This window comes from Epinephelus lanceolatus, chromosome 16 (assembly GCF_041903045.1).
Source record: "Epinephelus lanceolatus isolate andai-2023 chromosome 16, ASM4190304v1, whole genome shotgun sequence".
In the NCBI taxonomy this organism is placed as follows: Eukaryota; Metazoa; Chordata; class Actinopteri; order Perciformes; family Serranidae; genus Epinephelus; species Epinephelus lanceolatus.
The window spans coordinates 8,202,591-8,222,527 of NC_135749.1; the positions used below are offsets into that span (position 1 = coordinate 8,202,591).

The following is a 19,937-nucleotide window of genomic DNA, read 5'->3' on the forward strand; positions in this document are numbered from 1 at the left end:
ACATCTGTGTGGCAGCTGGATTTTGATTAGCGCCATTTACATACACTCTAATAATACAGATATCAGCGTGGGGTAATGTTCGAACAAGGTTAATATTTTATGGCCTATTTCTAGCACCCAAACTTCTCATGACCCCATGAGATAGTCGTCATGATAATTTGCCAATGATTGTTTTTCAACAGCATGCTCATGGCACCAACATTATCATATAGAAATTGAAGATTTCGAATCTGATCTTTTTTTTTTTTCACTCTGCTTACTGAGGTTTAACTTCTGCCACCAGAGCAGCTTTTCCTCTGAGAAACATATTGTGTGTATTATCTAAAGAAGATGCGGAGAGTGTCTAGTGTCAAGGCCGATTTCATACCACACACAATCGGGAAAGCAGTAAGCTGAGAACCAGAGAAAATGTATTGACACAAAAAGCAATGTAAAACAAAAATGCTGTCAGGCTTGTTCTCCTGCAAAGAGCAACTCCTCCTGCCTGAGAAATCCAAAAATGGCCTTGTGATTCTAGATATTATTCCAGATGAGGAGCTCTGTCATTGCTGTGTAGAAGGCAACATACACTGAAGCACCTCATATCTTCATGATCCTGATAAACATACTTATTAAATCTTGCACTGACAGTTTTTTATGAGTAAAGTTTTGCCTATACCACAGTCACTTTATATGAGGATTTGAATTAACATAAGACATCTTGGGCCGTATTCACAAAGGATCTTATCTTACTACCAGGACTCCTCCTAAATGGCATAAAAAAGTTTCCCAAGACCTATTCACAAAACTGCTGAGAGACACTTTTAGTAAAGAACAAAGAGAGCTCCGAAGCGAGGAGAAGGGGCGGGTTGACCCAGAGTGGAGTCAGTCCCCTCCTGTCCACAGACAGGGCAGTTCATCTCCTGAATGCTGTTCATCCCTAAATCAAAGTTATGACATTTTAACTTCTCATTTTGTTTTTTTTTTTAATAATAGCTTTAGTGTTTTGAGAGTAAAACGCACAAAATGGTACCAAACGTGACATTAGTTTTCCCAAAAATGGGAGGGGTTTTTGTCAGTGGCTCACTTCCTAACTTATGCTGAGTTCAAACTACATGACTTTAGCACAGATTTTTCTGCCTACTGACAGTATTTGGAGCTCCCCGACAAGAGATCAGAGTCAAATTGCCGTGGGTTCACCACTCGCAAATCAGTGCTCGGGCGCTATGTATGAACTGTTCAAAGACGGCAGATGTTTCCCACATACTGTATCTAGAATGCTAAATATCTGGATCTGCTGCGTACATGTCGGTGAGCTACAGCCTATTGGAGTGCAAGACACGGGTTGTAGACAGAGATAAGTGGCGCTTCAGTGCTTTCCAAGATGTGTGTACGTGTATTTGTTTGAGAGTGAGAGTAAGAAAGTAACAGTAAGCGAGGAAGAGCAGGTGGAAGGTGGACTATTGCATGTAGTGTTTCTACCAGTTATCAGCCTAATTTTTGACTTTGATATTTTTGATATGCACCTGTCCAACCCTGGGTTGTGGTTTGACCTTACCCATCTTGACACACTCACTAGATACTCCTCCTGGTGAAAGATCTTGTAGTGTGTAACCCCCTGTCACCGGTCAGTCATGTAGTGTGAAAACCACAATGACTTCAAGACTTCATTACAAGACATTCAGTGTGACCAGTACTGCCAGTAGCTGCTAGTAGCTTTAAAGGTAGTGGCATATGGGTCTAAGTAAGGGAAACACATATTACACACACATACTAATACACTGTATGAAATCCAAACTACAGTTTAGTAGAGATCAGAGCTCACAGTGGGATTAAATTATGTGCCAGCTCGTCTCTGTGGGTGACTGGCTCTCAGCAGTGAGTTATGATGGCCAGTGGTTGAGGAATATTTATCCAGTTGGTACTAACAGCTCACACTGGGATGTGAAGTGGTCTGTCCATCTTGCTGGCTCTTGGGGATCTTGAAGGATCAAAGGTGGTTTAGGTCAGTGGTCTGGTTTAGTGGCCATGTAGCGGAAAAGGGGTCTTCTTATTTTGATCGTTGCAGTTTCCAGGATATTGTAAATCTCCCTGATGTGTTAATAGCCAGCATTCTTTGGGGTTGGAGAAATAGCTGGAGCTTGTACTGTCTGCATTTGAAACAAGCAGAGACTTTCTCCTACAATGTGTAATGTGCACTTAATGGCCTGTTAAGGAAATTTGGGTCTGAAAAATGCTCTTTTGGTCTAATGAATAATTCTTACTGACAGCAAAGATATCGCAGGTTCATCAGTATTGAAAAGTATATTTTTCCAGTGTCCAAGCAGCAGAGTGCATCCCTGGTGTTACTGGATTGTTTCGACTTGGTGAGCCGATTGAATCCTCAGTAAGGTTTGGTATCATTGTATTTTTTGTAAAATACTGACATGATGAGACTCATTGCCAGCAGCACATTATTGACTCTGAGCACGTCTCTGGACTGCATCTAAATTCTCTCAGACTTTTACTTGTAGTGCTCAATGCTTTCTAAATTACTGTCAGACCTAAAACTTAGGAGTCTAAAAGCTGGCACTGACACTGTGGCACAATTTAAACAAGTAATGTGTCATCCTCAACATGTTTTCCACCGTCTCACTTTGAGGAAACTCACCTGTAAAAGTTAAAAAATAATACTATCGCCGCAAGTAATAATTATTTTTAGTTTTGTTTTCAAATAGTCAATTTATTGTTTAGTTTATACACTGTCAGAAAATAAGAATAATGCTCATGACATTATTTTTTGACTATAAGTCACGGATGGTTTTGTGAATGGACCTACTATGGGCTGAAGTCTCAGGGCCGTTAATTGCAAAATGTCACACATACCCACCGTCAAGAGACTCAAAATGACCACAGAGACACAAAAGGACCACAAGGAGATGCAAAGGAGTTACAGAAAGACACAAAATATCTTCAAAAAGGGGTCAAATGACCACAAAAAGACAAAACAACCACAAAGAGACACAAAGGGAAGACAAAGAGACACAAAACAACCATAAAGAGACAGGAAACAAAGACAAAGCGAGACAAAACGACTACAATAAGACACAAAACAACCACAAAGAGACACAAAATGACCACAAAGAGACATAAAACGACTACAAAGAGACACAAAACAGCTTACAAGGACACATAACTACAGAGAGACAAAAAATAATAATAGAGACACAAAAATAACTAGACACAAAAGAACTACACAGAGACAAAACAACTATAAAAAGACAAAAAACAACCAAAAAGAGACACAAAACAACTACAAAGCAACACAAAACAGATATACGGACACATGAAGCAACTATGGTGTTACCAAAAACAACCACAAAGAAAAACAAAACGACTGCAAAGAGACACAAAACGACTACAAAGTGACAATAAGCGACTACAGTTATGCACAAAACAACCACAAAGACAAACAAAATGACTCCAAAGAGACACAAAATAACCATAAAGAGACACAAAGTGACTACAATGAGGCACAAAACAACCACATAGAGACACAGAACAACTTCCAAGAGACACAAAACAACTACAATGAGGCACAAAACGACTATAAAAGGGCATAAAACAACCACAAAGATTTACAAAACAGCCACAAGGAGACATAAAACAACCACAAGAAGACACAAAACAACCACAAGGAGACATAAAACAACCACAAGGAGACACAAAACAACCACAAAGATGCACAAAACAGCCACAAGGATACATAAAACAACCACAAGGATGCACAAAACAACCACAAGGAGACTCAAAGTGACCACAAGGAGACATAAAATGACCACAGAGATGCACAAAACAACCACAAAGATGCACAAAACAACCACAAGGAGACTCAAAATGACCACAAGGAGACATAAAATGACCACAAGGAGACACAAAACAACCACAAGGAGACTCAAAATGACCACAAAGAGACACAAAACAACCACAAGGAGACACAAAACAACCACAAGGAGACTCAAAATGACCACAAAGAGACACAAAACAACCACAAAGATGCACCAAACAACCACAAGGAGACTCAAAATGACCACAAGGAGACATAAAATGACCACAAAGATGCACAAAACAACCACAAGGAGACACAAAATGACCACAAGGAGACAAAAAATGACCACAAAGATGCACAAAACAACCACAAGGAGACTCAAAATGACCACAAGGAGACAAAGAAATGACCACAAGGGACCACAGAATGACCACAAAGAGACACAAAACAACCACAAAGATGCACAAAACAACCACAAGGAGACTCAAAATGACCATAAGGAGACAAAAAATGACCACAAGGAGACTCAAAATGACCACAAAGAGACACAAAACAACCACAAAGATGCACAAAACAGCCACAAGGAGACTCAAAATGACCATAAGGAGACACGAAATGACCACAAGGAGACACAAAACAACCACAAAGATGCACAAAACAACCACAAGGAGACTCAAAATGACCACAAGGAGACACAAAACAACCACAGGGAGACTTAAAATGACCACAAAGAGACACAAAATGACTAAACTAAAAAAAACTATAAAAAGACACAAACACAACACAAAGTGTGTCTTGCTTCTGTGTAGGAGAGGTTGTAGGACCATTTGCATAGCTTTGCCTGGGACCCATGGTCCTCCCATGTCTTTCTTTTTTTCCAACAAACGGTTCCAAACCAAAGAGTGAAACCACAACAATATAAAGCAGCAAATAGCAGCAGCAGGTTGAATTCATTTGACTCCTCTCACTGTCTAATGTCAAGTGAACTCAAACATTGTTGTTTTTGCTGATTTGCATCACAGTTAGAATCATGTGTATGAACATAGAAATAATCATCTGGTCTGAAATTCATAAATAAACATGACTGTACATATAACCATTCCCTATGGGTAAAAACGTGGAGAGTAGTAGTGATAACATGCCATCCATATCGCCCTCTCTTTCAGATGATGTGACACACGGTACAGTGAGGATGGGGTCATCACATGTCTGACCTCTAACTAGTGCTTTGCCATGAAGCTTCAGTCCCGCATTCAGTCCGTCCATTTAATTTACACAGGCTGTCAGGGCATTAACACGTTCTTATCGTCTCCCCCATGTTTGCTCATGCGTGGGTTTGTTCTGCCGTCTCCCTATCGCCGCTCTGTCACTGTGTCATGTTGGATTCCCGCTCAACATCTCCACCAATGCCTGTCAGCTGCAACCTGTCCTTCTTCCTCTGTCACTATTCCCTTCTTCCCCTTCCTTGTCTCTCGCTGCCAGTGGATTAACAGTTCACTCCCCAACACACACACACACACACACACACACACACACACACACACACACACACACGCTCAGTTTGCCCTCCTGAGTTGGAGCTGCCTGTCTCCTGTCTGAATGTATAAATATTTATCTCCCCTCCTGCCCAATGTCACCTGTTAATACCCTTCTGTCATTGTGAAATGCCATTATCACTTCCTACTCCAGGGGTCTCCTCAACCCCAAAGTCACCGCAGAACTCGTCAGCGTGTCAACACCGCTCCCCTGTGTTTTTTTTCCTTCTATCTCCCTTTGGCTGGAGGGACACGTCTTTGAAGCAGCCGTGATGGGAGACCTTGGCTCCTGCGTGTGCCAACCTCTCGGCTAACTTCCTGTTTATGTCTCCCAGGCATAGCCAAGGTCTCCTTCTCCATTAATTTATAATGCGCTAATGGTAATGATTTGGACTTATGAATAATTCAAGCTAGGTGAATGCTGCTCATTCGAAGGATTGTTCCTGGCGACGTGCAGGTTGTTTTTTTGCTCATTTAATTTACGCTTGCTATTTGTGGATAATCATTGTCATTTAGGCTAATTGTCTCTGCTGTCAATACTCAGGTGTCTTGTTACTGGGCTTCACCATCACTGGCTGCTGACATAATGATTTGTACAGCCTCAAGCAAGTGTGGGCTAATGACCTGTTACCTCCTCCCCTCTCCTCTCCTCTCCTCTCCTCTCCTCTCCTCTCCTCTTTCCTTCTCTCTCCTCTCTCCTTTCCATCAGCCTTGCCTGCAGTACTGGCCTGAACCGGGGTTGCAGCAGTTTGGGCCAATGACGGTCGAGCTTCTGTCCAGGACAGCCGATGATGACGTTATCATCCGTCTCTTCCGGGTTCAGAACATCACTCGGGTAGGTGGATCCACCACAAAATAAGTCCCATGGTCCTGCTTAAGAAGATGATGTATAGATCCAATGGGAAGCTGCATCGTGCAATTTTTTTTTTCTTTTCAATCCAAAAAGACTAATTGAGGTATGAACACAATTAGAGGCACATCTGTAAAATCTACTTTAATCCAAACATTGAATTCCCGCCACCCTGGGTCCATCGATGCTCTATGCAATCATGCTGCCTCCTAATTTGTTTCAAGCTCTGTCTGAACACAGCGTTAGACAACAATTTTTGTGAACCAGCTGGCTGCGTTAGCAACCATGTAACTTGGCTGAGGTGAAGGAAAAACATGATTGATGGTTTGCAACTGATGATTTTCACTCATCAATCCGGACAGTTTTTCATTTCAGCTTCTTTCCTGGCACGACACAGTGTGTGGACAGCTAGCATCATGCTAACATTAAAACTGTAGTAAGCCATGTGGGAAAAAATGTTCATGCACTTCTTCTCATTTTTATTTCAAGTAGAAGATCTTGGAAATTTCTGACTCATGGCAGAACAAATAAACAAAGCAGTCCCAAAAAGACTGCAAAATCATTACAATCAGATACAATTACATATATGGCACACAGTTTGCTTATATCCAATTTTCCTTGTTGACAGAAAACTAGAAATATGTAACACCAGGATGTCAAACCATTTTAGTTCACGGGCCACAAACAGTGCAACAGGAGCAACCAGTGTTTATAGACAAGTGCACCTGTGCATAGCACTGGTGGGCAAAAGCATCATTCTCATCACAGAAAATATAGCAGGTGGTCATGGCAACAGTGGCATCAATAAAAATAAACTGATTGACAAAAGCATAATGAACACACACTCCAAAGAAATGACACGTATTTGCTTCTGTGCAAGCAACCACGATGATACTATTTTAACCTGGTCGGAAACATGACACAAAAAGTACAGAGAGGGTGTGCATGTTAATGTTACACGTGATTAAAGCAAGTTATTACATAAATCAATGGTAACATCAGCTGGCTAAACATGTCTGCAACAAACTTGACTCAACACCACCGCGTAACGTTATAAATAAAGACATGTTAAATGTTCACTGTAAGGAAAATAATCTCAACCAATCAGGTTCAAACAGTATCGTTGTTGGCGCTGTGTGTGTTTTGCCCCCCAGCAATTATGGCCCCCTTTACACCTGGCATCAACATGGGTTTTTTGCGATCTGATTGCAATCGGATAGCGCTTGACCACATACATTTATACCTGGTATTAATATGCGTCTGGTGTCCACATCCAGATCCGTTTGCTATCCGATCACGCTCCGTCCCACTGATGTCACATCCTCTTCTTCCTCTTCTGCAAACACAGCAGCGGACTACAGTGTCATATCCTGTGCGCCGCAATAACAACAACAAGATGTTAGCCAGCCATGAAGTCGTGTTATTGTATGGACACTTTGTCGGACTAAAAGGAGAGCAGACACTTCGTCTCACCGTGACTCCATCCTCGGCTATCATCCGTTTTCTTTTTCTTGGTCGGTGAGGGTTGTTGTAGTTGTCTTCTTCTTCCTTCTTCCTGTGTCCAGCTGGTGCACCTCACTTGCATATTTCCGCCCACAGAGTTGTTGCATGTGAATTGGAGACGCATTTGCATTTACACTTGTGTTCAATGTGGTCACAATGCATCCCTGACCACCTTCAGAAGTGGTTTGGCAGATCGGATAACAATCCATCCTCGGATGCGTTTGGAGTGTATTTACACCTGTACTTACATGTGATCAAGAGCAATGCGATTGCACAAAAAACACATGTTAATACGTGTCGTCGCTCAGTTACTCCTGTTTGATCCAAAAACCATTGCATAATAGTGTGAAGATGTGCCTCCATCCACTTACAAAACAGATGATAAACAGCCTGAGATGTCTTCAGAAAAATAAGCGCAGTTTTAACAATATCTCAGTTTTTCCACATTCAGTCAGGCTAAATATCTCAGTCTACATTTCCACTCCTGTGCAGTAATGCCGGCATCACCACACCAAACTATAGTGGAAGCTATTGAGGAAGCAGGTTAAGTTATCCCCTGCTTTACAGACCAATTACAGATCTAAAGTTTTGGCAGTGCCTTTGCACCAACATTATTTCTAGATAGAAGTCTGATACAGATTTTTTTGTACTGAAGCTGCTGATGACAATATTTTGCACAATGTTAAATATCTTTAAATATGTCCACAGTAAATATTCATTATTTTTTACAAAGATAAAATAGGCTATTCACTGTTTAACATGCTCCTGAAACCTGGCAACTCTCAGCCTTAACAAGTGCATCAGTGTTAGGTGTGCAAAGTCATCCAGTGGGCTGAATTGGACCCTTTGCCAGGATGTTTCTACCCCGCAGGCCGTATGTTTGACACCCCTGTGTTACACTGTAGAAAACAAAAAAGCTAAAGGTAGCCAATTAGGCTTCTTTCCTATTTCCATGGGTGTTTTCTTATTCCTGAAACAGAACATGGGGGTTCTGGTTTCACCTCAGCTCTCTAAAGTGTTTTGCTGAGACTGTGCCAGATATAAAACCCTGAGTTTTTATATTCTCACAGTTTAGTTCAAGGTCCTCAAACGGCTGAAAACATCATGTTTATAGATTAATCTTGAAGCTGGAATTTTTTGACAAGCTTGACGTTCACACGTTGTGCCTCTTTCACTCATATATTGAGGTGACATTTGTTTTGCGAGCTTGAGACGTACGTACCTGTAAGCGGGTGTCTCGCACCACAAGTGTGACAATTGGCAACTCTGGAGAAGTATTGCATTTGATGTGAAATGTTCCTGCTATTCCACTACGCCTCACCTTCAGGAGGTAGAAGAAGTAATGAAACAAACATACATGCTGTAGAGTTTATGATGCACTAAATATAACTAATTACTGAAGTGTCCAGTTATACATTAGCAGTGTTTTACCTTGATGATAGCAGCGCACAGTGAGGCTGCACGTTGTCAGACTTATTTTCTCCACATCATCCGCTCTTTTTTCCCCCTAACTTAATTTAATGAAAATATGTAATTGCCTTCATTTTTCTGTCTTCGCAGCACAAACAAACTCTGAATCACTCTTAAGTTGCCTTGATATGTCAGTTTGACAGAGCTAATGGAAAAATTACCGTTCAAATGTTTAATTTTCTTATCAAACGACATGTTTTTGCTTCAGTGTTGGATACGGACAAAAACACTTGCTCAAGTCCTGCCTCAGCAAAGAGCTGCTCCAGCTCTGTATTGCTGTGGGAGGCATTTCCTGGCACTGAATCAATGCATTTATTTTTAAGAGGGTTAATGAAGCCTGATGCTAATATAATGATTCAGAATGGTGACCTCGGTCCTAGCTGGCATTTGTTGTTCCCAGCGGTTGGAATGATTTGCAGCATAATAATCCTACTTCCAAAAAAGCAACTGTATCAACAGTATGGTAATGTTATTAGCCACATATAGACCCAGGACTTGTTTAATAAGCAGATATGCTGCTGTTTGAGCAGTTATATGATATTAAAGCAAACACAACTTCTATTATAAAACACCATGTTTTCACAACCTACAATGGCTCAGACACGTTTCCTGTTTTTGACTGTATCCAATACCTCAGTAGGACTTTTGTGTTAGTGAATGTTTGTGGGTTGTGAGTCTGTGTGTACACCCATGTCTGGGTGTTGTTATTTAGCTTACCCCCAGCTCCCAATTACCACTGTCGCAACACTTCCAGCTCCCGTCCTTCCACCTCAGTAGCCTCAGTAGGTGCTCTGCAGTCTCCTGTAGATGCTCCCAGCAGCTAGTTGAGCAGATGTGTCCTTGTCGTGAAGCCTCCTTTAGTTGACGAACCCTCCTAGCTCTTGCAGCATCTTACCCCACCCTCACGTTGGCCTAAACCTATACTGTCAGTGCCCCAGTCAACCTTTCACTCCTACGCAGCCCCTCAAGTATCTTGACAGTGTGTCAGAAACTGTTCCCACATGGCTCTCTGCAGGATCCCGAGGAGACAGACCCCACAGAACAAGACACCGATAGGCTCTTACCCAAGAAGGTACTTCATTGTCCAGTGGATACAGCAAAGGTGCTATGAGTAGCATTAGAGCCTGGCAGTAATGAACTGTGATAATTGGGTTTATTTAGCCTAACAAGTCATGCCATCTTTGAGATGATTGATGGCTTCTTCCTCACTCCAGGGTATTGCTAGTGTATGTCTTCCCCAAATTAAAGGGACAGTTCACCTCAGAATCAAAACGACGTAGTGCTGTTTATCAGTCTGGATTGTTTTGAGCTGCTGAGTATTGGAGATACCAGCAGTAGAGATGTCCTTCTCTGCAGTATAATGGAACTAGATGGCACTCAGCTTGTGGTGCTCAAAGCACGAAAAAATTACTTTTGAAAAACTCATGACCTGATCCCGACAAGGACAAAAGTCCATGAGAGGTGACAGGTGAAAAACAGTGGCCTATATGTTGTTACGGGTCAGTAGAATGGTTTCATTTTTCCAGGGCTCTGTTTCCACTGGGTTTAAAACGGAGCATCTATCAGAGATCATTTACACACTAAACACATGATTTTAGCAACTTATGCAAAGTTTATTTTAGTCTGCGCTGATAGATGATAGTGTTGCTATTTTCTATACTCTGATTCTGTCACTGCAGCTCAAAATAACACAAGACACCTGTGTGGTGTGAACTAGAAAAGGTTATATTCTATTAGAAAAATGATCCACACTCTGTTAGTTGGCTCCTGTTATTATGAATCCAACATTTCGGTCAGATGGACCTCACCAGTCAGTAACTAGGCTACTTTCCACCCTTTACTAAGGTTGTAGAAACAGTCTGGTGTTGCGTGAAAGTGTTTTATGTGACATACTCTGTACTAATTTCAAATATAGAAATACCAACACATATTTTACAACTTTACACCAACAATTCCTGCAGGTGATATCGGTTACTGTTGCATCACATATCTTAAGAAGCAGCCTACTTCATTCATGGTTCTGATGATGTCACTCATAATTAACACCCCTGCCATAGTACGGGCCTCGGTACCAGGAAGCCAGATATCTTTTCGTTATCCATCTTGACTGACTCCAACACTGGCTGTCTGGGTAACTGGTATCATGAATCTGGTTATCAACTAGTTCGGTCAACTATTCGGCTGTTCAGCGCTCTTTGGTCCACTTTAAACGAATCCTGGTCCGCTTCCATGGATAGTTCGGTTCGTTTGGAGTGGTGTGAATGCTCATTTGAACTCTGGTGCGGACCAAATGAGGGAATCTTGGACTGCTTGAAAATTGGGGGATTCGGTTCGCTTGCAAGTGAACCCTGGTGCAGTTCGCTTACAGTGGGAAATGCAAGTGAACCGAAGAGAGGAACTGAACCAAAGAGAGGAAGTGACGTAGAGTGCAGTGCACTTTGGTGTTTTTGTGGTGACCAAGCCGGCTGAAGGGGATGGATTTCCATTTTTGGTCCTGGCCAATCGATGAGCCAGGTTTTCGTGCTTTTTTTCTTCCTGGTCAGTGGTCGTTTTGGGCAATACCACCCCCAAACGAGCAGCTGTTGTAACTGCGCGACGTTGTCCAGGCGGTTTGGTCCGCTTTAAAAAGTGCAGTGCGAAAGTGAACTGAACCAAATGAGGGTGTGAAATTTTTCAGCATTCCCAGCACAATTGAACTGAGTCCCCCGGACTATCCTGGTGTGAATGCGCCCTAAGTTTTCCAATCCAGCCACAAACATAATGTTTGTTGTTAATTACGAGTGACATGATCAGAACCATGAATGAAGTAGGCTGCTTCATATCACATGAGATGAAACAGTATTGGAAGTGTGACTGCGAGACAGTGAAATGTCAGTGGCGTGGGGTGTAAACTGACAATCTGTAATGTTATAACGGAAAATGTGGAAACACTGATAACAGCATCCAAAAATACACAGTGGGCTGAGACTTAAATTATGTGTAGGTATCACCAGACTATATGTGACATTAGTACAGAGTCGTTTTTGCTGTTTAGTTGGATGATGACGAAACGAGATTTAAACATTAATGGTGTCCTCCGTGGCTGAGCCATAACATTAGCTAGCTCAGTGGTGCAGGGTGAGCTACAGCATACTTCTTTTAAGGTGCCTTTCCCACAGTCCATCCCCTGGCTGTCAAACGTTGAGGTGTAATGATAACTAGGTTGGTCACGGTGACAAATTCACAGAGAAATACAACCCAGCTGAGTCACTTCCCCTCAGCGAGGCTTTACAGCATCCTTCAGTCTGCTGTTTTGATTTTAGGGCTTACAAATTTACTGTTTCAGTCCATTCTCATCACTGCCATCAACCTTGTCGCCAGCCACAGCAAGCAGCTGTTTTCAGCAAAAAAGTTCACTTCTTTATTGTTCTGCTGGGGGAGATTTGGCTCCGACACTGTCATTGTACTCTACCTGCCCAACATCTAAACAGCACACAGGTGAAGTGAACATAGTGGAGCATTTAGCGTTGCCAATAAGTCAATTAATGCAGCTTCAAGTGTTAAAAGGAAAAATACTTTTTTTAAATCACATGGAGAAACACATTTAAAGAACTCTGGCTACAGTCATTGACACTGTAAAAATGCAGTGTTGCTACTTTTGATGGCACAGTGGTCTATGCTCATATTAACTCCAGTGTCTCATTTTAATGTGGTAGGTTACAGTACACTGCCACTGCTCCCACTTTTAGAGCCAATTAGAAGTTAAGAACAGGAGGTCCTCAGTTGAACTCGGGCAGCAGGGTTGCAGCATTGACAGAATCCCCTCCGGCTGATAACCAGATAGATGTTTGAATGAGTTTATAATATGTGGAGTGTATGCAGAGGGATTAATGCATATATGATGTCTTATATTGGAAAAAAATATTTAACCCTCCTCACTTTTTGCTCCCTGTCCACGACTCTTCCTCTCTAAAGCTTCAGGAAGGCCAGCTTGTGGTGCGTCACTTCCAGTTCCTGCGCTGGTCCCCATACCGCGATGTGCCCGACTCCAAGAAAGCCTTCCTCAGCCTTTTGGCTCAGGTTCACAACTGGCAGATGGAGTGTGGAGAGGGACGCACCATCGTCCACTGCCTGTAAGTATGCTTACGGAAATCTGCTCTATGCATGTGTGTGTTGATTTTCATTTCTGCATCGAATCAATGCCGTACGGACGCCGTAGGCTATGCACATGGCCTACGTTGTTGTGAGCATTTATACTTGTGCGGTGGTGTGTCTGTGTCACTCTGCAGTTACACCTCCAAAACACTAGTTGGCGACATTGTTTCTGTGAAGTGCTGTAAAGTTTAGTTGATTCAAAACACACATTAAACATGGCTAAATAGAGACAGTTTCAAACACAAGTACACAAATCAGCTCGCAGCATTCACAGACAAACACTTGTCTTTATCTGGACACATTTTCCCCATACAACATGCTAACATTATTAGCACAAGCCTATGGCATTTTACATTGTATAAATTAGCCTAGCGAAGAGCGGAGATTTCCTCTGCTCATATGAAGCCAGGATAAATCCCAGAAGGATTAATCACACACAAGACTTGAAATACTATTTTGTGAGGCTTTAGTGTCTTCACAACTTTGTTTCCACTGAGGAAAATAGTTTCAGCTCACAAAAATAGACAGGAGGTCTGCACTGCTGTGACATTCTGGGGAGGTGCATGTCAGGCTACAGCAAAGGGTATGGCGTACAGTAGTGTAGATAAAGGAAAAAGTATAAATCCTGCTTAGTTGTGGTCTGTGTTCATGTGATGCTGATGTGACATAACATTCAGAACTATTATGCATTCAACATCTATACATAAATGTTATCCTGGTCTGAATGAAAATGCATCAGAAACAACTTTAAGACTTTCAATGAAGGCTGGACTCCCTCAAGTTAGCTGAGCTCTAATGAGACACAGCAATGCATTCATATTATTCACCTCACCACTGGTCTTTAAGACTTGCCACGGTCACACTTAATGGTTAATTTATCCCCTGTAGCTCAGAGTTAATGAGATTTAATAACTCTGAAAAGTATACAAACTTTTCTTAAGTGTTTGTGTCTTTACATTAGCTGCTTGAGTCGAGCTTCCTGCCTTCCATTAGATTTGTCCTCCATCTCTGTGTCGGAGCCCTTTGATCTCTGGAGGTCGCGCTGCATGTTAGACATCTCATATCTGATTAAGTCCCCGCTCCTGTATTTTAATGAGAGCTTTACTCAGATATTCATCTTGAAAGTCTGCCAGTTGGCCTTTTTCTGACAGCATGCTTGATCTGTGCTCAGTCAAACTGTGACATTTCACTCTGTAGCACCCCCTCTGAGAGGCTGTCTGAGCTGCTGTACCACATCTTTATTAGGTCACTCATGTCTTCATGTCTTCTGTTCTGTGTGTTTGTGACTGTGTGCCTTTGTTCGTTGTTTCCTGGAGCAGGAATGGCGGCGGTCGAAGTGGTACTTTCTGTGCCAGCACCATGATCCTGGAGATGATTCGTCACCACAGCATGGTGGACGTGTTCTTTGCTGCCAAAACACTGCGCAACTCGAAGCCAAACATGGTGGAGACAATGGTGAGCAGGCAGGGATCTTTATCTCTCTTTACGGCAACATGTTTCATGCTACGCTGCCTCAGACAGGGAATGTCAGCAAAGTTGAAAAACTGCTCTGCAGGAAGAAAGCGAAATAAATGAGCCACTTTCCAAAAATAAATCAAACGTGTTTTGTTTTCTACAATATAATTCTCTTACTCAATAAATACAAAAACATTTGTGTAGAAACAAACTGTATAAATCGAAATTTCCACAGTAAATGTGTATGTAGGCTGAATGGGAATGAAATTTTAGGTATATCATGTTGCATACAAAGTCAAAAGGGAAAACAGCATGTGGTTGCAAATCAATCAAGAATTGAGAGGATCGGTTCAGCTGAATTGCATCTATCTGCATCTCACATGCATATAAAGAATTAATTTGATTTTTCTTAAAATTACAAACCAATCCTGTATTTGTAATTGTTAAAATAATTGTTAGAATATTGTAGCAATTTAACAGTTATTTGCTGTACAATTCTTATTTTATTTTATTTTATTATTTTATTTTGATTTTTATTTTATTTTATATCATTTTATTTTTATTGCTATTTTATTTTTATTCATTCATTTGTTTTTGTAGCTGTCGATTTTTCTTAAAATTACAAATCAATCCTGTATTTGTTTGTTAAAATAATTGTTAGAATATTGTAACAATTTAACATTTATTTGCTGTAAAATTCTTATTTTATTTTATTTTATTGTGATTGTATTTTATTTTTATTTTATTTTATTTTATTTTATCTTATCTTGTCTTATCTTATCTTATTTTATTTTTATTTTTTTGTTGTTTATTTTATTTTATATCATTTTATTTTTATTTTATTTTTATTTATTTATTTGTTTTTGTAGTATTGACACATCTGTGGAGAATAGCAACGGAAAAATGGACATAGCAGCTAACACGCTTCTGTTTGGTTCGGGCTAAAACAAAATGTCCTGTCCCAAAAAGAAACTGGCCGACAAAATCATAAAGTCAGGCTGAATAATAATGTGAAACAAAATGGCACCTCAATTTGATTTCAGGCAGAGTCTCAGCAAATGATTCCACACACGTGGTCACTGCATGTACTGATAGTTAGCTACAGCTAACATTACATTAGCTTCACTGTCAGTCTGAACACCTTAAGACTGTTTAAATATTTGTAGTAATGTATTTCACATTCCTGGGGTCATGTCGTTGTTGCCAGTGTATTCTAATTATTACCATAGTGACTGGTCAAACATAGACAACTATTTTATATTTGCCAGCAGAAATTGTATTCATGATCTGACGCATCAACAATAAACTTCAGGTTTTGGTGTCAGCCCCTCAGATTCAAAGAGCTACGTCTTCTTCCTCCTAAATCCATTATTTAGCAGTGACATTCAGCAGTCATACAGGGACAAATCCATTGTAGGAGAGACAGCATTACCAATCTCTCCACCCACAGTTATCTGAACAGACCAGGATTCAGTGCAGCTTTATGAGAAACATAATGGCGTCTGAGTGAGGACACCACACAGACAAACACATAAACAGACAGCCAGTGAATTGGAACAGTTAACCATTGGAGATTTTAGGTTACACTGACCTTTTAATACTCAGCTCACACCAGCTGAAAGTCCACAGATCCTTTATGACACATGTGAGCGTTAATGATGGATGGAGACGAGGAATTCTCCCAAGATCACAAAATTTATTAATCAATTAAAGCAGGGTATTAAAGACAGGAAACTTTTATTAAATCCAACTAGTTTAAATCTGTAAGAAATATTAAAATACTTTATGATACAAAATTTCAATAAGAAAGAGTGCTAATGGATGGCTCTCTGTGAGCAAAGAGTTTTAACAGAGTACTCACCAAGCTCCCATACCCTACACACACACACACACACACACACACACACACACACTATACAAATCAGAGCGAAAAGGGACAGAATATAAATTGTCCACTGTCTGGACACACTCACCACTTGTACTAAAGCACTGAAATAAAAAGAAAAACGCATTTCACTTGAGAACTGACAAGACATTTTTAGGCTTTTTTAATAACCAAAACTGAAGGAAAAAAACACATGAACTGATCATTTTCTCAGGGTCAGGGACAATTTTGCCCAAGTGTTTACTGTAACATAAAACATGGCTGTTTTTGTCTTGTGGTGGAGACGAACTGGGATATGCCTTCTGTTTGTTGGCGAGTTTTCTTGCATGGCCTTGTATCACTTTCAGCCATGTTGCAAAATCTTAATCTTAAATAGCCAATTTTCGTTGAGTTTGCACGTCCCCATGTCGTCTATGGCACAGTGACAGCTAGCTCGCAGACAGCAGACTGCTCTGAGCATCCCAGCGGGGAACAAAATTTGAGTGTGTTTGGTTCTGTTATCCTGATCTACATGACATTAATGCATAAATATATATATTATTTGAGATACCACAATGCAACATCACAAAAAAATGATTCACAAAATTCTACTTCCCAGCATTATTAAGATTTTGCAAAGATAAATCTTTACAGAAAGACTTTTTGATACCAACCGAGGCCTTATTTTTGGATTAATGAATTCAGTGCCCTTTTACTGAGGTCTGCTTCTGAACCCTGCGCTATCTTTCACTCAGTAAACTAAGGCAGATGAGCAGAACGTTACCTTGGAAACATCACGTTTATTTACTTTACATGGAGCTAAAAATTAATAGTGAATTATGCGAATGTCACCAAATGCGTAAGCGTCAGTGTATGAGTCGTGATAAATCATTTTTTAGAAGAAGTAGATGTGTACAGTAAGCAAGCTCAGGGTCTTTGCTAAATTGAACAATATGCTAAAGGAACAAGGCTAACAAGCTAATCGCTAATGTGCCTGGTAAAAAAGGGAAACAACCAATGCTTTTAGATGGCTGTGAGAGACGGCATCAGAGGTGGTGTTTTCCACCTTTTATTTCCAAATGGCTCTACAAAAGATTAGCGTACCATTGGAAAACGCCGGTCATGGTTCAGCGCAGGAAGTCGTGCCCATAATACATGCAGGGTGTCATGGCGGCCAGGAATAAGGTGAATATATTACAAACAATTTAAAACGCGAAAGCCTGTCAAGCCCAAGAGCAGCCCAGGAGGAACATTTCAATACCGGGACAAGGCCAGGAATATTCCATGTATTTCCATGCCAGAAAAACCAGCGGAGATCACCCAGTATAACTCGTCACTTTTAAATACATTTTCCTTTATATATAAATTTTAAGCAGGCTGAATTATTTCCTGAACCAGCTGGGAACTGGAGCTTTTAGCCAACATTGCCAATTCCAGCGGGGTATTAATACACATGTGTTGCGCTTGTGTTTAAAAGGATTAAGATATATCAGGCTTTGGATACAGACACAATACTTGTTACTGGATATCTGCAGGTCTTAAAGAGTCTTAAAAAAAAGCTTTGGATTCAGTTTCTTAAGAAAAAAAAAAGAGTCTTCAATTTAATATGCAAAAGTTTTAAATATTTTCTCTCGCCTGTCCGAGGCAGTGATGTTAGTAATTCATTGTTGGTCACATGGGACATTAAGAGAGATACAGAGTATCACTAGATTTTTCCTTTAACCGGAGTAGACAGAGCAGGTGGAGGAAAAGTGGGTACACGAAGAACTAAATTACAATATTTGATCACTTAATTACTCCTGGATTGCTCTGAATATTCCAACAGATCATTTCTAACAAATGATTTACTGTTGATACAGAAAATAATCTTGGTTGAATATCTGTGCTTGTTGCAGGAGCAGTACCGGTTCTGCTATGACCTGGCCCAGGAGTACCTGGACTGCTTGGAAGTAAGATAGCACCAATCCCTGACCTCTTGTCCCTCTTTGAAGAGAAGGTCTAGGACCTGGATCTCGCGTCCTGGATCTGTGCTCCTGCCTCCTTAGTCCATGTACACAGCTCTGGTTGTTTTCTTCGCCATGAAACATCGTCTGCCATAAAGACTGTTTGAGAAAGCTCACTGGACAACTTGTAACATACTACTGACACCCTTTTTGCTTTTCCTCGGCGCTCTGATCCAACCTGTACTCTTTTGGGCCACTTTACATCCGCCAAGCCAGAGGACAATTAACAGGAGTAGAGTTCATTTTATATACGACCACTGTCAAGGCAGCCGGACTTCCTGTCGTACACCTCGACGGCGGGACTCAAAGAGCTCAGCTGTATCCTGCCTTACTATGAACAAACACTGAAAGGGAACTACAGTTGATGCCAACCAATGGGTGATATTTTGTGTTTGTTTGTAACACTGTAAATGGTGCAATCTGCTGTTGGTGAACATCCCATGTCGTACTGTACTATATTTGAACTTTATCGTGGATGAGGCTGACGATGGAAGGTAAGCTGAGGGTGAGAAGGAAAGAAGTTGCTCACATCCTATGGACATATCTGTACAGTAAAGTTGTCTTGGACCTAATTTCTCTTTATTTATTTTCCGTGTATATAGATGTTTTTTTCCTCCCTCCCTACCCCCGGGTGTTTCTAGATGTTCTCAACGTCTTATCAGTGTGCCAATCCATTCTCTCTGTGTCTGTAAATGGGGACCACTTCAGCATCTGCATGCCCAGTCTTAAGTGTTTCATCGCAGTGTGTGGCCCAAGTCTGCTTTAGGATGGATTCTGCACCGCGAATCCCTCCGCTAGTCCCAAGAGAGCTCCGTAAGAATAACCGCGTGTTGCTGTGAGAATACGGCGAAAAATCTGTCGCTTTCTAAATTTGTATTTATTCAATGTGTTTTATTTTCTAAATAGTGTATAAAACAGGAAAGTAAATAAAATATGTTGTTGCTTAACAACCATGCTTTATGTGGATTTTTTTCACAGATAGGATCTGGGTCTGAAGTAGAGGGTGATAGATAGCTTGTTAGCATGTTTATTTAAAGTATGCCCATTAGCTGATGCCATGGCAATCAGCTGATCGCCACCTAACATGCAGTATATAACATATTACACGATGTGATACACCTGGCATACATTACATAACACATTACATGATGAACATTAACATCACTAATACACATACAATTACATTTGCATACTATTTACAGCCACTCAACAGTACATACAATTAGGTAGAATACTAATAAAGATCTATCTATAAATGTTGTTTAAAAAGAACAAGTGTTTTATGCATATGAGTAGATAGATGGTGAGAATTTCACAGCTCTTATTAGGCATAACA

At 40.8% G+C, this 19,937-nt stretch overlaps 1 protein-coding gene across 5 annotated transcripts in view; it reads left to right on the forward strand.

The window, feature by feature from the left end:
- Positions 1–19,548, forward strand: part of ptprua (protein tyrosine phosphatase receptor type Ua) — a 281,709-nt gene extending 262,161 nt beyond the window's left edge. For 4 of the 5 annotated variants that reach the window (XM_033636998.2, XM_033636995.2, XM_078175484.1 and 1 more), the window contains 4 exons: positions 6,032–6,157; positions 13,100–13,257; positions 14,599–14,734; positions 18,494–19,548. In XM_033636998.2, the coding sequence (XP_033492889.1) occupies positions 6,032–6,157; positions 13,100–13,257; positions 14,599–14,734; positions 18,494–18,556 (483 nt within the window). In that variant the 3' untranslated portion in view covers positions 18,557–19,548. Of the gene's footprint in view, positions 1–6,031; positions 6,158–10,160; positions 10,341–13,099; positions 13,258–14,598; positions 14,735–18,493 lie in introns of those variants that run through there. The other variant, XM_078175485.1, reaches the window with a different exon arrangement.
- Positions 19,549–19,937: the final 389 nt, after the last annotated feature.